General features: G+C 46.8%; 1 protein-coding gene across 1 annotated transcript in view; it reads right to left on the bottom strand.

The window, feature by feature from the left end:
- Window positions 1–3,151: 3,151 nt before the first annotated feature.
- Window positions 3,152–22,605, bottom strand: part of LOC144128410 (uncharacterized) — a 32,689-nt gene continuing 13,235 nt past the window's right edge. The window contains exons 10-20 of the mRNA XM_077661792.1: window positions 21,915–22,051; window positions 21,496–21,616; window positions 20,653–20,817; window positions 19,625–19,771; window positions 19,112–19,233; window positions 17,708–18,004; window positions 16,405–16,517; window positions 7,139–7,373; window positions 6,023–6,358; window positions 4,870–5,117; window positions 3,152–3,734 (exon numbers count right to left, since the gene is read on the bottom strand). Coding sequence (XP_077517918.1) covers window positions 3,458–3,734; window positions 4,870–5,117; window positions 6,023–6,358; window positions 7,139–7,373; window positions 16,405–16,517; window positions 17,708–18,004; window positions 19,112–19,233; window positions 19,625–19,771; window positions 20,653–20,817; window positions 21,496–21,616; window positions 21,915–22,051 — 2,198 coding nt within the window. The 3' untranslated portion in view covers window positions 3,152–3,457. The remainder of the gene's footprint in view (window positions 3,735–4,869; window positions 5,118–6,022; window positions 6,359–7,138; window positions 7,374–16,404; window positions 16,518–17,707; window positions 18,005–19,111; window positions 19,234–19,624; window positions 19,772–20,652; window positions 20,818–21,495; window positions 21,617–21,914; window positions 22,052–22,605) is intronic.

Genomic DNA, 22,605 nt, shown 5'->3' with positions numbered 1-22,605 from the left:
AAGGCAAGATGCATGTCGGTCTTTGTAGTATGCTGGCGTGTTTGAATGTATCCAGAGACGATTCATACAGCAAAAGCTGTCTGAGCAGATGAACAAAGGGATTTTACACCCGTGCACATTGTAATAACGAGTACTTTTCTTCACTGACGGCAGACGAGAAGGGTCTGCTAGCAGATGGGGGAAGGCTACTGGCCACTGCCTTTTTATGCGCCCAAAATAGACAGTCGGTTGTGAGGTAGATGTATTGGTGTACTCCAGACTGTTTTGACCATATGGGGTTTTGCAGTGTGCACGGAAATATAATAATACAGGTGCTTTTAACGCGATAGCTTTAGGGAGTTCATGTGGCAGAACATTCGACGTCGGCATCGGCCACAGTAAGCGAAAAATCCCCAGAGAAGCAACTTAGAAGGTGGGTGGGCCAGCTAAGTCATGTCACCTTGTGGCGGCATCACAACATGCCCACAGGACTGTGCACAAACTGCCCACCGTGGCAATTATATTAATTATTGGTCGAGAGAGGCTGCTGAGAAGAGCAACCTGGATCGCACATGTCCCACCAGTGGCAGCATCGGCCTTCACAGGTTAGTGGCGCATTGCGTAACCACTGCCCTACTGCGCCAGGACTGGTATGAGTACTCCCAGGGTTCTATGAATGCTAAGTACAGGATGCCCAGTTTTGTATATATGGGGCATTGATCCATTAGCTTGCGCATTATACCTTTATGGTGAGGCTTGAGTGCCCCCCGGTTTTTGAATATATTTTTGCCTCATTTGAAATATGGTTATTGCAGCTGGGATATAACTCTCAAACATTGCCGCAGTGGTCAGATACTACAGCAACCAAAACCTATGATCATACATGAGAACCTTCAACAGTATTTATTATACTTGCAACAGAAGTTGCCATCGATACTCTGATGGCAGTATCATGTGCAGGTTGGTTTGCATCCGCCATGTTACAGCATGTTGCATCGCTTAGCATTTATGTGCACCACGCAGGAATGTGCAGGAGCGCTATATGCACTGTTAACATGCGCAATGCCCAAAGTAGACAATGTTCATGTTCCGAAATGAGATACCGTAAACAAGTCATTTTTCTCAAGGTTAATATTTCACACATTCAGGCAAACTCACGATACCGGAATATTTCGAGAGTGCTAAATTTTGGAAAGGATAAGTGAGAAGCTCCTTAGTGCTCCTTTTTACCACATTATTCACGGCAGCAATTTTTTGCAATGTGCTGTTTATGTGATTCTGGACAAAACGAGAAAATTAGGCATTCCCAGAAATTAAAGGTGCACTATATAGGAATCTGAACTCGTCTTTTTATCACGGGAACTCTATCTACACATCCCGGGCATTCTTAGAAACTTAGATTGGATTAAGAGTTCCGGCTCCCCCCTTTTTTGAACTGAACGCGCTAGGTAGGCGGAGTTAACCAACGCGTCGAATGCCTTTGAGTACAGTGGCAGCTCACTTTCGCTTTTATTTAGTTTTTTATGTTTTTGTGAATAAACAGTTTAAGTCACAGACAATATACCCGAAAATTAGGCCCGCGGAAATAGATACACGTGGACTATGATTTACGTATCACTCCACCAATGGCAGAGAGACAAGCCGCCGCGGACTCGACGCGTTAGTTGACTCCTCCTCCCTACCGCGTTGAGTTCAAAAAAGGCGCGAGCCGGTACGTTAATTCCGATTTAATTAGGATAATTGGCAGCACAAGACAATAAATAGAAGTTTCTAAGAATGCCCAGAACGTGTAGATAGAGTTCCCGTGGTAAAAAGCTGAGTTCAGATTCCTCTTCAGTGCAACTTTAAATCGTTTTACAACATAACAGAGGCGAATGGGGCAACTTGTCCCTAACGGTGCTAAGTAATCTCTGATCTTTATGATGATACTCATGAATAAAGCTTGAGTGTGCCCACCCACTCTCTCAGCACAGACAAGAGCCAGAACTTTTGCAAAATATTTTTATTCCCAATGCATGGCGAATGGCTGAACAGGCTTAAGCAATGACAGGGGACAAACCATCCTCCACACCACAGTTATCTTTGGTCAGCGCAGATTCATAAAGGTCTCTTAGAGGAACAGCCAGACTCTTAACCGAACAAACCATCTACACCACTATATGAAATAAGGGGCAAATACTTTACACAACAAACGTACGTAGAAGACTGTTTCATGACTGACAAAAATATTGGTGTGCTCATAAAGTGCATAAAATATCACAAACACAACACCAAATGTTTGTATGGAGCCCATTTAGCTCATGTTCATTTTAGTGGCATGCAGCACAAGAGCAAAGCTGTCACCACTCGTGTATGTGGCATTCGTAGTTGCATGTCAGCCATAAGGTAAATCATCAGTAAAAGCTTCATCGCTCACTCTTTCAAAACTCCTTGCAAGGCTGGAAACCTTCCTCACAACCAATTCATTCCCTGTCTCCTACTCCCAAGCCTGAGTTACCACAGCTCGGACTCCTTGTCGGCTGAAGGCACTTCGAGCACGCATGGAGAGTCCGTCAGCCTTGCTCCCCGCTCCCCTTCAACCACATCCCCAATGATCCACGCTGGGTATCCCTCCTGCTGCTCACTTTCTTAGCATTATGCTTTGGCATTCTCCTTTGGAAGGCACATCAGCAGACCACTCGAGAAAGGGAAAATGCAACTCACTAATGCCATACATTTCAACGGTATAAACTGTCACTGCAACAAACGAAATAAACTTGAAATGAAATTGCCGCTGTTTTGCCGCAATTCCTCTATTGCTGCTAAATTGCTGCAATTCCTGTGTTATGATGATAAATATATTATTAATGCACTCCACTCCTTCTCTACCGCCACAGGGGACTTTTAGTTATTGAAATAAATAAATAAATAAATTCTATATCCTAATATATTGGCAAGAGGATTTGAGAAAACACCCAAAATGATGCTTTAACACGTTCATTGCATCTTGGGTGAACGGTGGGTGATCCAAGATACTGAATCGCACGATGAATCTGTCGCTATGCTCTGATTTATCAAAGAGCCTGTGGAAAGGACACACGCCACGTCACTGTAGCCATTTATTGGCGTTTCCTGGAAGTTGGCATTGCCAAGTAAAAAAAAAGTTTGCTACAATAGCACTAAGGGCAGCGTTATCTGTGTAAAAACAAGAAATTTTCTCTATGTGAAGCCTCAAGAAGTGCCAAAGAAATCCTACTCCGCCCTCCACAAGAACCATGCATCCATCACCAACCCGCCTGCCTCCACACACCAGAAGCCCATGCAGCAGCAGAGCAAAAAAGCAACAGTAAAATCAAATCCAAAAACACAGTGGGAAAGTCAGCTGCCCTCCAGAAGCATCGCCAACCGGCCACAGCCTCACCATGCCCCCTAGCTAGGGGGCTGCCAACCTAGACACCTTCAAGAAAAATTCTGTTGCCGGTGCAAAGCATCAAGGCAATCACTGTAGTGTTCCACCGATGGCGTTCTTCTCCCGCTCGAACGCGAGCAAAAGCACCTCGCGGAAAGACGGGTAGACAACGATCTCCTTAAGGCGTTCCAGCGCCCAGCGGCTCCCGGTGACCATTAGCTGGAGAAACCACTCGTCCATACGGTCCGTCTTGAGGTCACACTGGATGTCCTCAACGCCGGACCAGTCCATCATGATCCTCTTGATGATGTCCTCGTAGCGGCGCAGGATTTCGAAGAATTCTTCGTCTTCCCGGTTGATGTAAATCCTGGGGACAGCCAACAGGTTGACAGACTACTATTAACGCATTTCAGGATACTGCGGTGAATACAAATATCGATGCACTGCGAGTAAGGGTGCTTTAAAAAAGCTGTAAATTCGCAGGTTGGATTTGCGAAACATGCAGTGGCTGTTTCTGTTAACTTCCTCAATAAATGGCACTGAGACGGCGTATGCCGATTTTATAGCACTTCTCCAAGCATGCAGGTAACGTACACACGTAACAAACGGAAGTCACACAGCCTGCCAATTGGGGCTCATGGCACCGTTCGTTAGCTTTTCGTTAGAAAACACCTCAAGGAAAGCATGAAAGCAAGGCATTGAGGAGGGTAATGAATATATGACGATTATCGCCGATTGATGCAATATCTGATGAATGTGCAATGTATTCCCAAGCAACTAGGCCTCACCAATTGGCCTACATCTTTGCTCTCCTTAGACTCCTTGTGAACTGCGTAAGCATGTAGCGGTGCGCACGGAAAAATGTTCACAGACTCACGGACGTCTTTTCTGTGTCAGTGGTGTTCTACGTTAAGGTTCCGTAGAACATGAGCACAACGTAAGCCCTCAACAAAGGTGACGCGAATGTTTTAACGACCAATTCCAGGTTTGAGTCAATAGGAGAGAGGAGCATTACTGGTACAGAATTCCCAGCAGTACCCTTGCTCAAAACAGGAATCGATGCCTCCGCTGCTGCCTGGAAATCTTTAGAAGCTGTCTGCTACGTATTTTGATTGTTCTCCCCTTTAAAGGATAACAGAAAAAATTCTGTGTCAGTTTCTTTGCCTTGAAAGAGGTCCACAGGCCTAGTAATCATTACAATGAGCTCGACCCACCGCTGCACAGAGACAATAATTATTTGCAAATAATTTTGTACAGGCAGATTCAATCTCCATCTGAGGCTTAAGTGCGCCTCGATGTCAGGATTGCCTGGCCAACCCGGACATATGCATTCCTGATGATGTCGGGGACACCGGAAAGCACCAAACACTGGTTGTTCACAGGTTTCACAGGCGAGTTCGGTAACGTCACAGCGTTACGGGCAAATGCACCTTGACATCACTGGATTTATTCAGTTCATCAAGCGACGTCACTCCTGTTTAGAAGAAAGGTGTGAAATATACCTGATCAGCTCTGTGGAGGGGCACCCCTCGGGTGCCCTGCGCAGGTAGGCAAGGTTGCCGGACATGGAAAGTCGGTTGAGCGTGATCAGGGCCAGGTGTCCCAGCCGGTAGCGGCGCCGGCACTCCTTGGAGATGACCTCCCCGTCGCTTCCGCCCTGGAAGATCTTGAGGCACCATGCGCACGCAAAGCGCAGGCACAGGATCACCAGCTTGTGCGGCGGCATGTCCCTCGAGATGGAGCGGGACACCTGTGATGGGAGGTGAATAGTGAGCCTCCACCGATAACTCCCCCACGCTGAGGATGGCACACAATATTTAAGTGCATTTATCTACGGATACGTTTTTCTTGGTAGAGCGATGACATTTGCTTACTGTGTTACCACATAGAGTCGCCTTCACTTCATACTGGGAGCGTGCGAAATGTCTTGAAGGAGCTTGTAAATACCCTCTCAGCCTACTTAAGCTCTCGGGATTTTCACAAAATAAACCTCAATCCAGGTTACGTGCCCGATCGTGCACATTTCCCTGTTTGAAAAAAAGCCGAACATAAGGCAGGAGAAATCGTCAGTGTAGAATGACTGCTCGTTATTACTCAGTTATGACAGCGGAGACGTACTCTCCCAGTCGTGATCGTACCAGCCGATTGTCTAATGCAGGTGCGTCTACTTTACCGCTGGCCAAGTGCAGCTCATCCGGTACATGCGCAGTACGTGGGTGCTATGTTAAAACGTTATATTCATACCACACAACACAAATTGGCGCCTATACCGAGTTACAAGGTCGTCATCATCATCCTGGTAGACCATCGACGCAGCTGTGATATCAGAACACGAAACAAAATGCCAGAACTTCGCAAGCTTCCCATACAACAGCACATGGCGCCTCCTTTCAAAGCTGCCACATGTAGCTGTATGCTACGTTTATGTTTAAAAAACAGACTGAGTTTTGTTCAAACAGGCGAACCACATTGCTGCCTATACCCCGCTTCTTACGGCCGTTGGATGCCGAACTCTAGCCAGCAAACGGCGATGCAGAAAAGAGCCTTATGCACGAAGCACATAAAGGAGCCAAGCCCTCTAGCTTGTAGGTCTACTCTTTGGTCTCGTAGCCCAGGAAATCCACCCAACGCAGCTTTTTTGCTGGCATCACGCACCTTAAAACAGGCCTCGCGCATGATACTCTTGTAGACGCCCAACTCCTCTGTGTTCTTGACAAAGAGAAACTCGCGACTGGAGTCGATCCAGTCGTACATGAGCCTGAGCAGGTTGGTCAGCACCTGCGTGTCGCCGTGCTGTGTGCCGTCCTGGTCGCCGCCACCAGGGTGCGGCAGGCCAAGCAGCAGCGCCCCGAGTCGTTGGCAGAAGCTGTTGCGCGATGCCGGCACAGGGAGGCAAGAGGACGTGTTGACCACGATGCGCATGAGCACATCGGACACCACCCAGGGGAAGCTCTGGATGCCACCTTCCGAGGACTGAAGCTCGTACGTCACCTGCTCCCCGACACGGCATAATACACTTACAATGTGTCTTCCACAAGGTGTTAGCCTTAAACTACTCGCCGTAAGGTGTTCAGTGTGCAGTCGCGTCGAACGAAACACGCCGAAGCAAGACCATGGACCTTTGGCAAAACATACATCGCAGTGAAATGTCTTCAAAAGACGCTGAAAATTTTGCGGAGACACTGCACCTCCACCTTTAAGGGCGTGATGTGACATCGGCTCCTTTTGCACACGCAGACACGCACACTCAACCGCAAATGAAAGTTAATTTGTAATACAGATATATCTCCTATCTTGCATTGTGACACCGCCCGCAAGCTTAACACGATTTATCGAGCGTGTCTCTTCGAGTGACATCAGCACCGTTAACGACGATAGAGACGGCAGGCCATCCTATGGCCACCCGTTATCGTCAGCCGCTGCAAACACACTGTGCAACATGGTCTCAGACATAACGGCCAACGCTCCGTGGCACTGGGGTCAGTCCTCCAAGCCACATGCTTCACCATCCGCGTTAAATCTGCGGGTGCTGGTATTCCTCCCTGAGATGTTATTTCGGCCATTAAGTTCTACATATGGCTAAATAAAGCGAAGGACAAAGAAAGTGAAACGACTACAACACCGTTGTCAAGATTATAAAGCGGCAGCCTTTATCGTTGCGTTCCTGAGCCATATCTTTTTTCGGCTCGTTTGTTCGAATGCCCAGCTTCCCTCAATATGCACTGACGATAGCACAGCTGAATACCAGATTGAAAGCGCAGTACGCCTCACCTGGTACCAGGCGGAGGCCTTAAGCTTCTCGTGAGCCTCGTCGAGCTGCTCAGAGAAAAACTCCTCGCGCGTTCGGCGCACCACATGCTCGACCTGGCTCTCGAGCACCATGGCCATGTCCGTAGGGTCGTTCTCCTTCATATATTTGCTGAGCTTGGACACAGCCCCGGAGAAAGCCTCGCTTTCGGTTTCGATCCGGTACGACTTCAGCAGTGCCCGAATCTTCTTTGCATACCTGGAGCAATGAAAAAGAATGAAGCACTGTCACTGAACTGTGATTTGTGACTGGAAACGGGGAGGAAGAAGTTTGCTTGGCTGATGTGTTTTGCTGGCAGCTGCTGTTCTCTGGTTCTCCTGGTGGTTCCGGCTTGTTCATCATTGGTGAGCCCGCACTATGTGAGGGGGTTTTGGCCAAGGTGTAGGTTAAGGCACAGTTCATGTGAATCTGACGGTGCGTTTTGCTGAAAGATGTCGTTGACCTCCCCAGGTGAAAGGTTGGCAGCTTGGTTTGCCAGCTTGCCAGCCCAAAGCCTGCCACTTGAGTCCTTCCAAAAAATGGCATTGATGCAATTCCCGTGGTTCTCGTCCCAATCGGTGAGGGTGCAAACAAAATGAAAACCCCAAACTAAGTGACAGGAGCTAAGACCATTGACAGTCCATTATCTGCAGATCTCTGAAATGCGTGAATTTGGCCATTCAGGCATTGTGTGCAAGCCCTCAGGCGCCTATTGTTTTGCTAACTTGCTTTAGTGCAAAATTTCCAGCTCATTGCCGGTGAAAGCATTCATTCCTGAACAGCTTGCATGTTTCAATGGTATCGTACGTGGTGTTGACCCAGCACCATTTCTGCACGAAATTCTAGAAGAATTTCCGGATACAGGACTTGGGGTCCTTTCAGTCTACCGCTGTAGTAGAGAGGCAAATGGCTCACGTCTTGCTGCTGAATCTGTAATAACAACTTTTGCTGGCTCTTCCTGCCCTTCTGAACTAAAATCTGGCCAATTGTTTACCTTGTGGACCCACTAGAACCCCGCCCTCTTCAATGCATCAACTGCTCTCGGTTCGGGCATAGCGGCAAAGCATTCAAGTTGGAGACCCCCTGCCGTTTATGTGAAGAAGGTCATTCTGCTGATAACTGCACCTCAGAGCCGCCTCATTGCATCTACAGCAACATTCACTCAGCTGATGATGCCAACTGCGCAAAACGTAGTGAAGAGCGTAGCTTGTTGGACATTATCAAAGAGAACCGGTGCTCTAGAGTCGATGCCTACGCTGCTCTTAGCAGGAAAGTCTCATACGCTAGTCGTGTGCGCGCTTCTGTTGGGGAGATTGAGTCCAACTTGACTGCCTCAACTGTGACCACAGTGTAAAAAGCCCTAAATGATGTGGTTGAGCGAATGCTGAACACATTTTCTGAGGCGGTGGCTCAGTTTGTTGTAGTTCAATCTGTGTCACCATCAACAACCGTCCTTTCAGCAACGTCTGCATCTGTTTCAGCTTGTGCAGGACCACTCAAAATCACCTCCTGATGCACCCCAGGTCCCACCTAACATCTCTGTTCCTAGCAGTGCATGTCGCACTGACACCTGCACAAAGATGTCGAAATGTCGTGCCCTACGCTCAAGCGCCTTGCTTCCTCGTCACTAATTCTAGTTCTCCACAGATGAAAGCTAAAAAAGGACCACCCAAACTTCTTCCCCATGTTTACATCCTTAAAGAGACGGTTTCTATCTCTTCAATTGGTCATTAATCATGGCAGGTACTAAAGTGTTAAAATGGAATTGCCGATCCGTATTGTCTTCTCTTCCAGATCTAGAAATACTTATTCACAAACATAAACCTGATATATTGTGCTTCTACAAGAAACTTGGTTATCACCTTGTAAATCGTTTTAAATGAGGAACTTTCGAGTTTTCAGGTCAGATCGAAATGTTGGCAGGGGAGACGGATTGGTAACCATGCTATCTAAACATTTGTGTCATCAGGCATCTATCTCTAAGAAAATTCTCCCTGACTGTGACCTTCTAGCGATCAAAATTTTATTTCCGCATTGCGTCGATATTACAATTGCTAACCTCTATTTTCCTTTAGGTGCACAGAGGACAGACTCTTTAGACAGCTTGGTGACAGGCACAAGCAGTGCAGCCATCGCAGGGGATTTTAACTCTCACCATGGTGACTGGGAAGTCGTACTGATTCCTGTGGCAATCTTCTCTGGTCGTGGCTGTCTGCAAATTCTGTACGCTGCTGCAATTCTAGAGAATAACCTTTATGCGAGGGGTTTCTCGCTCTACCATTGACTTAACAGTATCAGCAGGTAGGCTAGAGGTGACTGACTGGTCGACAGAGGATTCGGGTACATCTAGTAATCGCCTTCCTATAACATTCACTATCCGGTTATCTCCACTCAAATCTAGTTGTGTAACCCATAAAATTGTCAACCACCATATCTATAAAAATCTGACGTCTTCCTCATTTAACTCTATACAGTAAAAGCTCGTTAATTCGAAATCGCTTAATTCGAACCGCCGGTTAATTCGAACTGATGCCCGGGTCCTTGCAAAGCCCTATGTATATCAATGGGCCGGAACGCCCGATAATTCGAACGTACCGGTACTCACGTCGGTTAATTCGAACTAGGAGCCGGCAGCCGACATTGCTTCTCGTAAATAGAAGTCGCCTCGTAACGAGTACAATGCATTGAATTTTTTTTAATATGCACAGCGACGAGAATAAATAAGCCAGCGCGCATTTTTGCACGCTCGAGGCGAGCCGCCAATTTCCTTGCTGGAGCCTCCGGCGTTGTTGTTGTTGCGACTGAGGGAAGGATGAAAAGGAAAGTGCACGGGCCTGCCGATTGGCTCAGGCCGAGCCATCACCGCTGCCGCGTGCAGATAGAGGAGAGTTCAAAGATAAGAGGAAAGAAAGAAAAGAAAAGACGCGCGTCGCAACAACCGCGTACGCCGCAGCGGACGCTGGCTGAAAAAACAGATTAAGCGGCCGAAGCCGCGCTCGCTCATCGCTCGCTGCACACCACTCTCCGGCGCATGCCGTAGCAGGTTTTCTCTGACGCGCGGGCGCCGCCGCCGCCGATGCTCCGGAGCAAGCCGTTTCAGGTTTTCGTTGCGCTGCGGCGGCTGCGATCGGTGGAATGCACGAGTAGTCTTTTCTTGTCGCATTTTGCGTGAGCTTGCTCGTTTGTGTGGTATCTCGCCGCTGACGTCTCATCGACTGTGCCGATCATGGCGAGCCGTGGAAAGTACTCGGCAAAGGATTTAAAGACTAAAGTTGAAATATTGCAGGCGGTTGAACGTGGTCTCTTAACGAAGACAGCGATTGCCGAGAAGTATGGCATCAAAAAAAGCACGTTGTCTACCTACATCAAGAACAAGGACTCTATCATCGATGCTTACCAAAAGGAGATAGAGCCCTCGCGGAAAAGACTACGGACGTCGGCTCACCCCGAGATGGAGACTGCTGTCATTACGTGGATAAAGGATGTTCGCAGCAGGAATATTCCATTAAGTGGACCCATAATTGCTGCGAAGGCAGCGGACTTCGCCAACCAAATGGGCATCAGCGACTTCAATGCATCGGAAGGCTGGTTATCACGTTTTAAGGCCCGCCACGGGCTGACGTTTAAGAACGTCTGCGGAGAGGCAGCCGCAGTCGACAAAGAAACCTGCGAAAATTAGGTCTCAGGTGAATTGAAGGAATATCTTGCCGATTACCCACTCAGCGATGTTTTCAATGCTGATGAAACCGCACTTTATTTTAAGTTGCTCCCAAACAAGACTGTGAGCTATAAAGGTGATACGTGCTCGGGCGGAAAGCGCAGCAAGGAAAGAGTTACCGTGCTAGTGTGCGCGAATGTGACGGGCACGGAACGGTGCCGCTTGCTCGCGATAGGCAAAGCTGCGAAGCCTCTTTGCTTTAAAGGCGTGAAGACTCTCCCTGTTGAGTACACTTCGAACAAGAAGTCGTGGATGACGCGACTAATCTTCACGGACTGGTGGCGCACACTAGACAGAAAGTTCGCGGCACAGAATAGAAATATTCTTCTGTTCGTCGACAACTGTTCGGCGCATTGTGACATCAATGGACTGAAGGCGATACGTCTGGCATTTTTGCCAAAAAACACTACTGCTGTGCTGCAGCCTATGGACCTCGGGATTATTAAAAATCTAAAGACTCTGTACAGGCGCCACCTCCTAGAACGGATTCTTGTATGCATGGAAAGCGGGAAGCCGTATGATGCCAACCTGCTCGGAGCTTGCCACATGCTGGCAACATCGTGGAACGCCGTCAAGGCAGACACTATCGCTAACTGTTTCCGCAAGTGTGGCTTCAGTGAAACCACAGAAGCCTGCTGCACAGCCGACTTTGATGTTCAAGTGGATCAAGATGATGGCTCCATCGTGCTGGACCCTGCCTACGCTGTTTTATCGGAGGGTGTGGACTTCGAGAGCTTTGTCGACGTAGACAACGGCGTGGAGACAACGGGGCCTTTAACTGACGCCGAGATTATCGAGGCTGCGTCCAGTCAGCAGCACGACTCACGTGCGGCGAGCACGCCTGACAGCGACGACGAGTCCGACAAAGAGGACGATCCGTTGCCTCCTCCGAGCGCATGTGAAGCAGCATCGGGACTCGATCTGGCTGCGCGCTATTTCTCCACCGATGAGAATTCGGATGCTGCGCTGGAGATATTGGGCAAGCTGCAGACAATGCTTCTCGAGTCGCGGCGAAGAAAGCGCAAACAAATGCAAATCACCGATTATTTTTCATGTTGATATGGTTCGATCATTATTCTTTTGTTAATAAACATGTTTTTGAAGCATAAATAGTGTCATATTTCATCATTAAGCCTGACGCTCACGTGGGTACATTTATCATTAGTTCCAGGCGCAATAATTGATTGGATATCTTTATTTCCTTTGGTGTTTGGACTCGCATGATTTTAATACCCGCAATCGCCGACCTCAAAGAGTAGTGCGTATTCCTCGATAACGATCCCAGATATGGCTATTTTGGCTTCGGCCCTAGCAGCCAAATGCAATGGCCATCTTTTTTTTTTGCCGCCCACTCGTTAATTCAAACTCCGCTTAATCCGAACAATTTTTCAGTCCCCCACGAGTTCGAATTAACGAGCTTTTACTGTAGTACAAGCCGGGAAGACAGAGCTCAGCAGACGGTTTCATTTTTGTAAAATGCAGTAGACCTCTCAATATTCGCTGTACCCACAGCAGTCTCTAATAAACAGCCGTCTCCTTGGAGGACAGAAGAAAGTGAGAAGGCCTATCGTCGCAGAAAAGCGGCCTGGCAGCGGCTATTCTGCAACCAGAGTCCAGCTAACTGGTTTAGTTACAAATTCTTCTCAGCATCTTTCAAAAGAACAACTGCAAAAGCCAAGGAGGAACATAACCAAAATTTAAACACATAACTTTCAAATCCTCGCAATCGGAAGGCCCTGTATAGATTCATGGCGCATAACAAGAGTTCAGCAGTCTCTGTCCTCACTAGTTCAACGGTGTTATCACCACAAAGGCTCAGTAAACCGTGGAGCGTATTGCTCAAGGATTGCCATTACGCTTCCAGATGCAGAGAAACGTCCCTTTGTGCACAATCTCACCATCTTCGGATTATACCGAGGTTAATGCATCAGAGCTCCTCTCAGTCCTAGCAATGTTGCATCCTGCAGCTCTTTAACCAGATGGTGTCACTGTTGGTACGATTAAAATTTTACCCCAAGATTTTACAAGCGACCTCTTAGATATGGTCAATGCTTCGTTGGAAAATGCATCGATTCCAAACATTTCGAAGACAGCGGAAATGATTTTATTCATGAAACATGCAGGAAAAGGATACGTCTTAGATAATGTTTGGCCAATTGAGCTGACTTCAAACTTAGTCAAATTATTAGAAAGAACAGTGCACAGTCACTTCACAAAACATATTCATGACGTCAATGGTCTCAGCTCAACCCAGATTGGCTTTCGCCGCGGATACTCTATATGGTCCGCACATGTGGATCTAGAGAGCAGAATTCGGCTTTCACTACACAGAAGGGAAGTTTCAGCTTTGGGCACTCTTGATGTAGCACAGGTCTATGACAGCGTAGAACATACTTTTTTGCTTAACAGACTTGCTCAGTAACAACCTCCAACCTGCATTTATGCGTGCATATCTGAATTTCTCAAGGACATATACCTTTATTGCACAGAGTGAACCCTATGTTCTAATACATATTATCAATGAAGAGGTTTTCCGCAAAGATCGGTGCTATCCCCGCTGCTTTTTAATATTTTGCTCAGTGGCATCCCCATTCGTCCTGATATAATTCGTCCATTCGTCCTGATCTGTGATGTATGCAGATCACATAGCTTTTTTCGCCTCGTCCAGGGATATCCATTTGCTTTACCAGATTCTGCAGAGATATTTGGATGCTCTTAGAGTATGGTTGCAGGGTAATAATTTAACCCTGAATGTAGACAAATGCAGCGTTTTGGTATTTCCTCCAGACACGCCTTTGCACATTTCATTAGTCCATCACTCTAACCCGATTCCACAAGTGGAATCCGTAAAATATCTAGGTGTTACTGATCACCCTGTATTAGATTGGAGCCTTCTTAAAGGAGAACGCGCTCCAGGCCGGCTGACAAGAATCGCCAATAAAAAGTTTGGGATGCGCCGCGACACATTATTGTTACTATACAAAGCCTACGTAAGACCTATACTTGAATTTGGTTGCATTCTGTTCTCTGGTAGCGCAAACTACAAGATTAAATCCTTAATCTTACTAGAAAGGCGAGCTCTACGTCTCTGCCTTGGCCTCCCAAAATAATTTTCAAACGCCCTGCTTTATCTGGAAGCTCATATCCCTGATCTAAATTCCCGCTTTCAAATATTCACGGTGCGAACCTTCCTCAAGTCGATGGACCCGGTGACTAATGTCAGCACTCCTATTTTTGTGTCTCAGCCGGCCTTATTCTTTTCTCATCATTGGCCACGGTATCAAATGCCACAAATTATGTTAGTACAGAACCTTTTAACACCGATTGCTGCTGATCTCAGTTCTTTCCAGTGGGTTGATGACACGCCGGCAGCTGTGGAATTCCATTTTGGCCACATGTTCCCATCTCATGCAAAACACATGCCAGCAAACATTTTAAATGGTCTTCTCTCTGATCACTTAGAGAAATACCCCTATCATACGGTGCTTTCTACCGACGCCTACGTCAACTGCCAAAAAGCTGCAGTTGCCATCTTTTCACAGCTTCTGGCATGGAGCTATTCTGTCCGCATCCCAGATTATATTCCTATATTTTTTGTGGAATTTTTGGCTCTTGGAATGAGCCTGCACAAAATTCCATGTCATGTGTCTGACGTTAATATCCTCGCTGATTGTCAGTTTGTCTCCCTTGAAACTTCAAAAAAGATTTTTTGAGCCGTTTCCTGCGATTTTTGTCCCATGGACTTTGAAGGATGTCCGTTTTGTCTGGGTCCTTGGCCATACAGGAATTCATTCAAATGAGGTGGCTGATTACGTAGCAAGGTCGGCTCCTGGTGGCTCATTGACACTTATATGCCCCGAATGTCAGCCTGCTGGCGATTTCCAGGTTTCAGTGGTTCCAACACATATCAGCCAGGTTACGTGATCCCCTACTAAATAACACTGATTATCAGCACTTAGCATATAATTGGAAAGTCCGTTCATGTAAAACCAGGCTGTGTAAGTAAATATGACGCGGTTGCGGTGCAGGATTCCCAATTTGAATTTATATCTATGCAGGTGTGGGTTGACACCGAAAAACCCATGTGACTAATGCGGGGAGGTTGAATCTGTTTAGACCATTTTCTCCTCTACTGTACAAAGTTCGCACTTCAGAGAAAGATTTACCTGGAGGTCCCTCTCTCCAGGTTAGGGCTCCCGTTATCTCTGCCAAAGTTATTATCGTTTGGTCCGAGCGCCAAAAGATTTGCATTGGGTTCAATTTTTGGGATTCTCCATGAATAGATAATTGCAACTGGTAGGTTGATTTGCTAATTCTTTTAATATTATTCGAGCTCTTCTTTTTCTCACCAAAATACTGTGTTATTTAACTTTAAATATTATTCCGTCAATTTTATTGATACATTTTTCAAAATACATGCTTGGTGCTAAAATTTTGTCGTAATCTCCCGTGGAAATTTCTTTGTTTATGCCACTACACCTTGGCCAATCTCACCCCCCCCCCGCGTGGGTATGTGCCATGTTTACTGAGGTAAAGAAGAACTGTGAAGGTGATGCAGGCCACTAAAAAGGATGAGGTACTTTCACTGAACTATGAAGCTGACACAAACGGAATATGATGGTGTACTGTCAATGAACTGTGCAGGTGGTGCAAGTAATGGAAAATGCAAGCAACCGAAAACGATAAGGTACTGTCACTTAACTGTACAAGTGATGCGAGCAAGCACGGGAATTTTTAACAAACGGTCCTAGTTCGGACGGCTGCAACCATGTGGAGATAAAAAATAAAAATGAGCAAGGAAATTTTGGTCGTTCGGTGCATCCCATTATTTTTCTACGGCTGTCGGAAATAGTTGGCATGAGCGCACGAAGCATTTTGCAGGTCAGAGTTTGCAGCCAGAAGAAAGAGTCGGCCACGATAATAACTATGTTCGAGCAGAATCTCTCAGGACTCTCCAGTTTTCACAATATTACAAGTTTAATATATTTCCATTGAGTTACGCCGTGTTTCCTGCCGGGGGATAAAAGAAGGCGCTAATTGCTGAATGCCTAAGACCTTCAACATGTTGCAAGAAGCTGTGTACTCTCCATGGTATATAAAGTTGTCATTTTGAAAATATTCAGCACCCTTCGTTGAAACAGTTGTGGTAAGGTCAGTATGAAGCTGCTGGTGCCTGCTATTATAGAGACTTGGTATTACCGTAGAGACTGTTAAATAACAAAAACTTGTCAATGAAATAGAACTGTGAGCACTAAATTGGGGTAATATTTCCCCACGTGCTATTTTAATTCCTTACAGGCCTCGCTAGTGCAAAAACAGATTATTCACAACCCACGGCTCCGAAGCAGTCTGTGCTTCAACTAACTGAGAGAGGCCTAATACGACAAGTGATTTCCATGGTTTTATGACCGCATTTTTACCCCACAGTAGTCAGAGCACATTGGCCTAATAAGATAAAGGGTGCAATTTCTGCCATCTCCTTTAGTGCAACACACTTCGTATAGTGTAATGTTCAGAGGCATTAAAGCGTACCGCTTATAGGCGGACGTGGCTTCTTTCAGGAACTGTTCTCTTCCCTCGAGCAGCAGTCGGGGGTCCGGAAGGCTCTCTTCCACCACTTCAAGGCACTCGGTGCTCAATTCAACCTGTTCATCGGAACCACACAAGGATGACACAACAGTGTGTTGCGCGCATTCAGCACATCAAGACTAAACAATGCAAACAGCATCCGTGAACGTACAATCGGGGACAAAAATTAACTGGCCTCCTTTTTCAAGTTCACAAACGTGCCACATTGCATGCGAGCGCGCATGACTGCGCACTGGTGGTGTCGATCCTCGGCGCGAGGGACAGGCCAGTTACTTTGGTCCCCGATAGTCGAGGAGCACTGGTCCTGAGACCTCATAACTACTGCTAGATGCGACAAGTGACTAGATTTTCCCCGTGATAATACTGAACGGTAGTCGGTAGAGAGCAACCGAGGGCAGGTTAAACAAGTCAAAACGCTTCTACCTAGCAACACTGGCATGTAGTATAGAAGCTCATTAATTGCACCCTGATGGTTGGTGCTCCAGCAATGATACACGGAACGAAAAACCCAAACAGGCCGCCAGAGTTCAACGGACTTCTTGAGCATCTCGAATACAAACAAACGCTACAATTCTACTCGTCACTGTCGATGAACAAAATGTACAAAGTACATCGCCAGAAGGAGCCATAGGGTATATCTCGAATATACTATGTGCTATGTACATAGAGCAACGTATTCAGTTCCGACCGTCAAATATATTGCTAAATATCATGTAAAAAGCACGGCCGCAACAAATTAGTTGCTTATGCAATGATCGACATGCGATCATTCATGAAAACATATAACCTTCATGTTAGAAGCTTCACGGCTCTGTCATAGTTGATGTTATGTTATAAATTGAACCTGCGTAAAGACCGACAGGTTCATGCAAGAGCTCCAGTGGCCCTAAGCTACAGGTTGATGCAACGTTGCTCAAGTGTTTTCAAACTGGGATCTTGCAGATTCCAGCTTTGAAGCAAACATCGACACTTTCAGAAGTCCTGTCGCTCATTTGAAAACGAGAAACCTAAACATCTTGGAACAGTCACAGATGAGGCCCTGAGATCTAAAACCTGAGTGAGTAGTCAGGGAGTAAAGGCAGCACCAAACAACACAAGCCAGGAGCAAGCACGAGTTTCGGAAGAGACGTGTGCATTATGAACTGCACTATCCTCGCAAGCAGAGTTTTTTGTTTAATTCCGCCGTTTTCGCCATAAGAGTAACTGCAGTCACCTGAGCCACAAGTTGGCAAACGCGGAAGCATACCTTTTTGCAATTTCGGTAGAGCTGCCCGAGGACCTTGCGCGAACAGTAGGTGTTCTTCGTGTCCAGCTTCTCCATGAAGTCCGGGTACATGGGTGGCTTCTCAGAGTTCTGAAAGCCCTTGAGGTCACCGCACTTGGCGAAGTCAAGATTGACGGCACATTTGCGTGCCAGTTCGCGGCAGCGGTGCGAGTTGATGCCGCTGTCCAGTATATCAGCCCAGACGAGGTGCGCGTTGGCAATCAGGCCGATCTTGTCACCCTTGATGTACTGGCAAAAGAAGTCCACCATATCCTGGACCTGTGGCCACCGTAAACGAATGGCAAGTTCTCTCGTGAGACGGAGGATATACAGATTTCATGCCCCGTCCATTTACATTCGTCTGAAAACTGAAGGTCAGGGTCTTTACACGTGTGCAAAATATTTGGTGGCACCTTTAAGGGAACTAGCTCAAGCGGGAACCTTTTAGGCCTGTGCTGCTGACTTTACTTTTGAGCCGGCGAGAAATGTAGACTTTTAGCAGCCGTCCCTCCCAGTCAACTACGTATATACTAGCAAAGCCGCGGCAATGCGTTACATGTGCTCGTTTTCTCACACAAAGGTGCCATTAATTAAATTGAGCCATGCTGCACACTCTATTGACGTCATCACTCGCATCTCACAGGAACTCAGACAAGTTTGTTCATAAGAAAGTTTTGGATGATTTCCTTAGCGAATAATCATCTGCTTGGATCGGTTTGGTTGTGTCGACTTAGCTGCGCACAGTCATATTGGTTAACATCCAGGACACACATATTAGTAAACCTCAATACTCAACAAGACACACATACTGTTTAACCAACATGATACAATTAGCCCGACAGCTCGTCTTATTCAACTATGGACACAGTCCGATGGTCAAGCCACCGCTCTCAATCTAAAATGGTCAAAAAGACGCAAGGTTTGCAAGGTAATGTCACCATTGAGCAAAGAGCATTGCCTCTTGCGAGCGAAAAATGAGCTGCCAGGAGTCCTTTATTTCTGCTTTCTACACGGAAGTAAAATTTCGGAACGTAGACAATAGGTTCACCGCTGTTACAGTCTATTGTACAATGGAACCAAAACTCGACTACAGCCTCTTTTCGAACCAAAAGGCCGCATCTAGCAAATTAATACTCCATTACAATCCATTTGTGATCAATGTTAAAAATACAGCGACAATCCAGATTTCGTCGTATTCCACCGCTGACCGCTGATGTAGCTGAAAAATTTCGAATATATTTCATTATAGACAAAGCTGCAGTCGGTACAACTGGAATAATAGCACCTAAAATAGTTTATCCCGAATTATGTAGCCCTTCCCCAACCCCACCCCCCAGACTAAGACTAAGCAGACTAAGAGACCACAAAATAAGCAATATTGCTCACCCCAATGGACGCCTTTCGTTCCTTTGGCGGGTCGCTGTGGTAGTGCATAGGATTGCAGTTGTTATTGAAGATGAGGTCCTCGTACCACAGCACTGAGTACTCGTCACCATCCAGGTCAGAACCTAAGCACAGGTAGAGACCACATTAAGGGGTACCATTGGAAACAAGCTGCGTCCGGCCGTCTGTCAAAGCAGTGATGGCGAAGGGCCTTGCTTAATTACCCAATTAAACGGAGATCAGTGAGTGTAGGAATAGTTGCGACGCCGAAATGAGAAACTGAGAAATATTTTATACCTCAGGTAATGGAACCTCACAGTACGTTTTTTCTCACGCTGTGACTGTGCTCACAACATACATCAGTCAAAGCCCGCAGAGTCCTGGCCTTGGCAGAGCCCTGACCTAACGCGCACATAAACTAAGGCACGCTATCCGTCACAAGCGCAGAGAGCGACGGTTACATCCGTCTCCGCATAGCACAGTGTCAACAGGGAGCGCGCCAGGAAGGGTGCGTACCGGCCATCTCGTCGGGGTGTGGCCGCTCCCCCTTTTGAGGGAAGACAATGCAGTCGCGCACGTGATGCAACTGCGGCACATTCACCGCCTCCAGCTTCCGGATGTCGCCCGGGTTCATGCACGGGTTCTTGGTCACGATCACGTCGCCTGCGTATCCCACCGTGCATGGAATACACAGTGACTTTAATGCAAAGTGCGGCTGAAAATTCAGGTGAAAAAAAAAACAATCTCATGCGTCAACCTTTCGGCTCCTCTGTGCGATGTAACGAAAATAGAATAGTCGTTTCATTCCAAGCCAATGAATAAAATGGATATACTCGCGGACAGCTTTTTGTGGCTATGCAGTGAAGCTACGAGGGCGACGCGCAAGGCTTTCCCATGCGCAGTCTTACCACGCTCTCACGAGAGAGAGAGATAGGCATTTAAGCTGGCGGCGAGTATAGTATGCTGTTTCGACTCCAGATGCCGGTTCCTCAAGATTACCGCGATTAGCTGCGCACAAAGCACGGGTACCTCACTACTGTATATATCTATTGCGTATCCGGTGCTGTCAACATAGAAGCTTCGATCCGTGCAAACCACGGATATCTCCCAAGATATATCCGGAACATTTCTTGGACAACTGAGCATTAGTAAGTCCTAGCTTCGGCTTCAGATATGAGAATGCCGTAACCAGAGAAGGAGCTCGCAAGCGAGGCCAAAACAAGATAATTTCGGTCAGAATCAGCACACGAGAAAACTAGACGTGCGTTCATGTATACAGACTGTAAAAAAGGTGGTAGTACCTCCGGAGAATTCTACTTTTAGATCAGACTACAAGAATCTATATTTCTGCAACAACAGCCCTCGAACACGCAGCACGTTTGCATATGCCTTCGAAGCATGTACTCGGGCACTTTATTCCCCTCCCATTTCAACCACGTTCACATTAATGGATCCTTTCGAATAAAATATGAAAGGTGCTGCCTAAACGCACCGAGACAATGCTGCGCTATGCTTGCTAGCACGAAAATAGGTTGCTGTGATACCTTCGAGGATGGTCGCAGGGTCGTTGACCTTGTACCGCAGCATGTCGTTCGAGTACTGGACAAACACCTGTCCGTACTCGAGCGTGCCGGTCTCGTCCAGCACGCCGAACATGGTGCGCCCGTAGTTCGGAGGAACCAGAATACGAGCCTTGGTCCTCAGTTCCTCTGCAAAAGGTGTATACATTATCCGGCGTGAAGAGGCAAGGGTTCGTCGTTCACACATGCTGTTGTAGAGAAGTTCAGACAAGCTCCCTGAGGGTCATTCAATGCCTTACGAGCTGAAGTTCTTTGCCTCAGGAAACATTGATCTTTATGGGCAATCTTTGACTTGACCATAATCTTTGTCGTCAATTCGATGAATGTTAAGCCGGTCATTTCGCTGCCGTATATGCGTTTGTGGGCTATTACAAGGCTCGTACGCGGGTCCAAAACATCTCTGCTGTTCACTGTGACACTGATTGAAGGCATTTAAGACCAGATACTACCTTCCAGAAATGTGTGGTTATGCTAGATGCAAAGGGAACGACTGTAACGATTACCACAAAAGGCTGGTTAATGCAAGCGACAGGTTCTCGATGGTGTCACCTATAGCATTTAATTTATTTTCCGTAACATTAACATTAGCCTCATAATAAGAACCCTATTTTTGCGCTAAACATCGCACAAAACTGACAAGGAGGATCCGGTGAAGAAATTGGAAATTTGAGATAACTTTGAAAGATCCCGGAAATTAGCGTAATTAATCGGCAAAAGGACGAAGTCAGGGCCAGGGTGCTGCTTCTCTACACTTCGTCCCAGACGACGAAATTAACAAAAGCGGTTAAGCTCATGTGTTTCACTCACTCAGGACCTTCTTGTTGACGGCGCGAACTAGAGCCCGAAAAAAGGGCTCGACTGTCAGGTCGATGCCCACGCCGGCCAGCTCCTTGTACGGGAGACGCAAGGCGCAGTAGGAATGGAGAACCTGCACAATTAGTAAGGCGCACAGTTTCGTTATCAGTTTACAAGCACCTTCCCACTTCATAGGTCGTTGACCCTGTCCCCAAAATCCTGAATCCATCCTTCAATGCGACTAAAATGGGATGGGATGTCGAACATGGGTTTCAGTAATTCGACTAAAATAGGATCAGCTGTCGTATATAGGGTTCAGTTATTCGTCTAGTATGGGATCGGCTGTCGTACATGAGCTTCAGTTATACGTAGAACAGTGCACTGACACCACACATGGCACAAAAGCTGCGAAGATGAAAAAAATTTCTCACATGCGCGGCCTCATGGGGATCCATCATGCTGTCGATGAAGGAATCGAGGATTTTGTTCTGCAGCATCAGGAACACCTCGGCCTTTATGCCGCTCTGCTCCAAGATGGTGATCATGGGTCGGTTCAGGTAAAGAACGCCTGTGAGGAGCACGGTAAATCATCACGGGCGTAAATATACTGTCGCGGCAGCACGCTCAAAATGTAACTCTGTTGCAGTAATCTATTCCTACAATTTGCAATGCATGTCACGAATTATCCTCACTAATGAATCAGCGAAGTCCACCGCAGAAGGAAGGCGTGCCCTTTCACGCTTTGTAACATACTGTGGCTCAATGACTATGCCTTCTGTCTACTTGTGGTAGCGAGGAGCCAAGTACAGAACAGTGCACAAATGCCAAAATTTCAAGCTCTAAGTCCGCTGTGTAAGTGCAACACTGAGAGGCAAATGTACATTGAAATTTTCGCACACATAAGCAGTCTTTCGTCGCTATCCATTCATTCTGTATTCATTCCAGTGGGTAGAGAATAAGTACCCCTCCCGTATTCTGGCCTTTCAGTTATCAGGTTTATCTGACCCAGAGGAAAATTTCGTCTACAATCCTGCTTCACGTAAACTTTTCTCGATGACTGTTCGTGGCTACGCGAAAAACGGCACTACACTTCAACAGAAATTGTGGGATACTCCGCACGAC

The sequence above is a fragment of the Amblyomma americanum genome, chromosome 1 (genome assembly GCF_052857255.1).
Source record: "Amblyomma americanum isolate KBUSLIRL-KWMA chromosome 1, ASM5285725v1, whole genome shotgun sequence".
In the NCBI taxonomy this organism is placed as follows: domain Eukaryota; kingdom Metazoa; phylum Arthropoda; class Arachnida; order Ixodida; family Ixodidae; genus Amblyomma; species Amblyomma americanum.
This window is presented reverse-complemented; position numbering and strand designations above follow the sequence as displayed.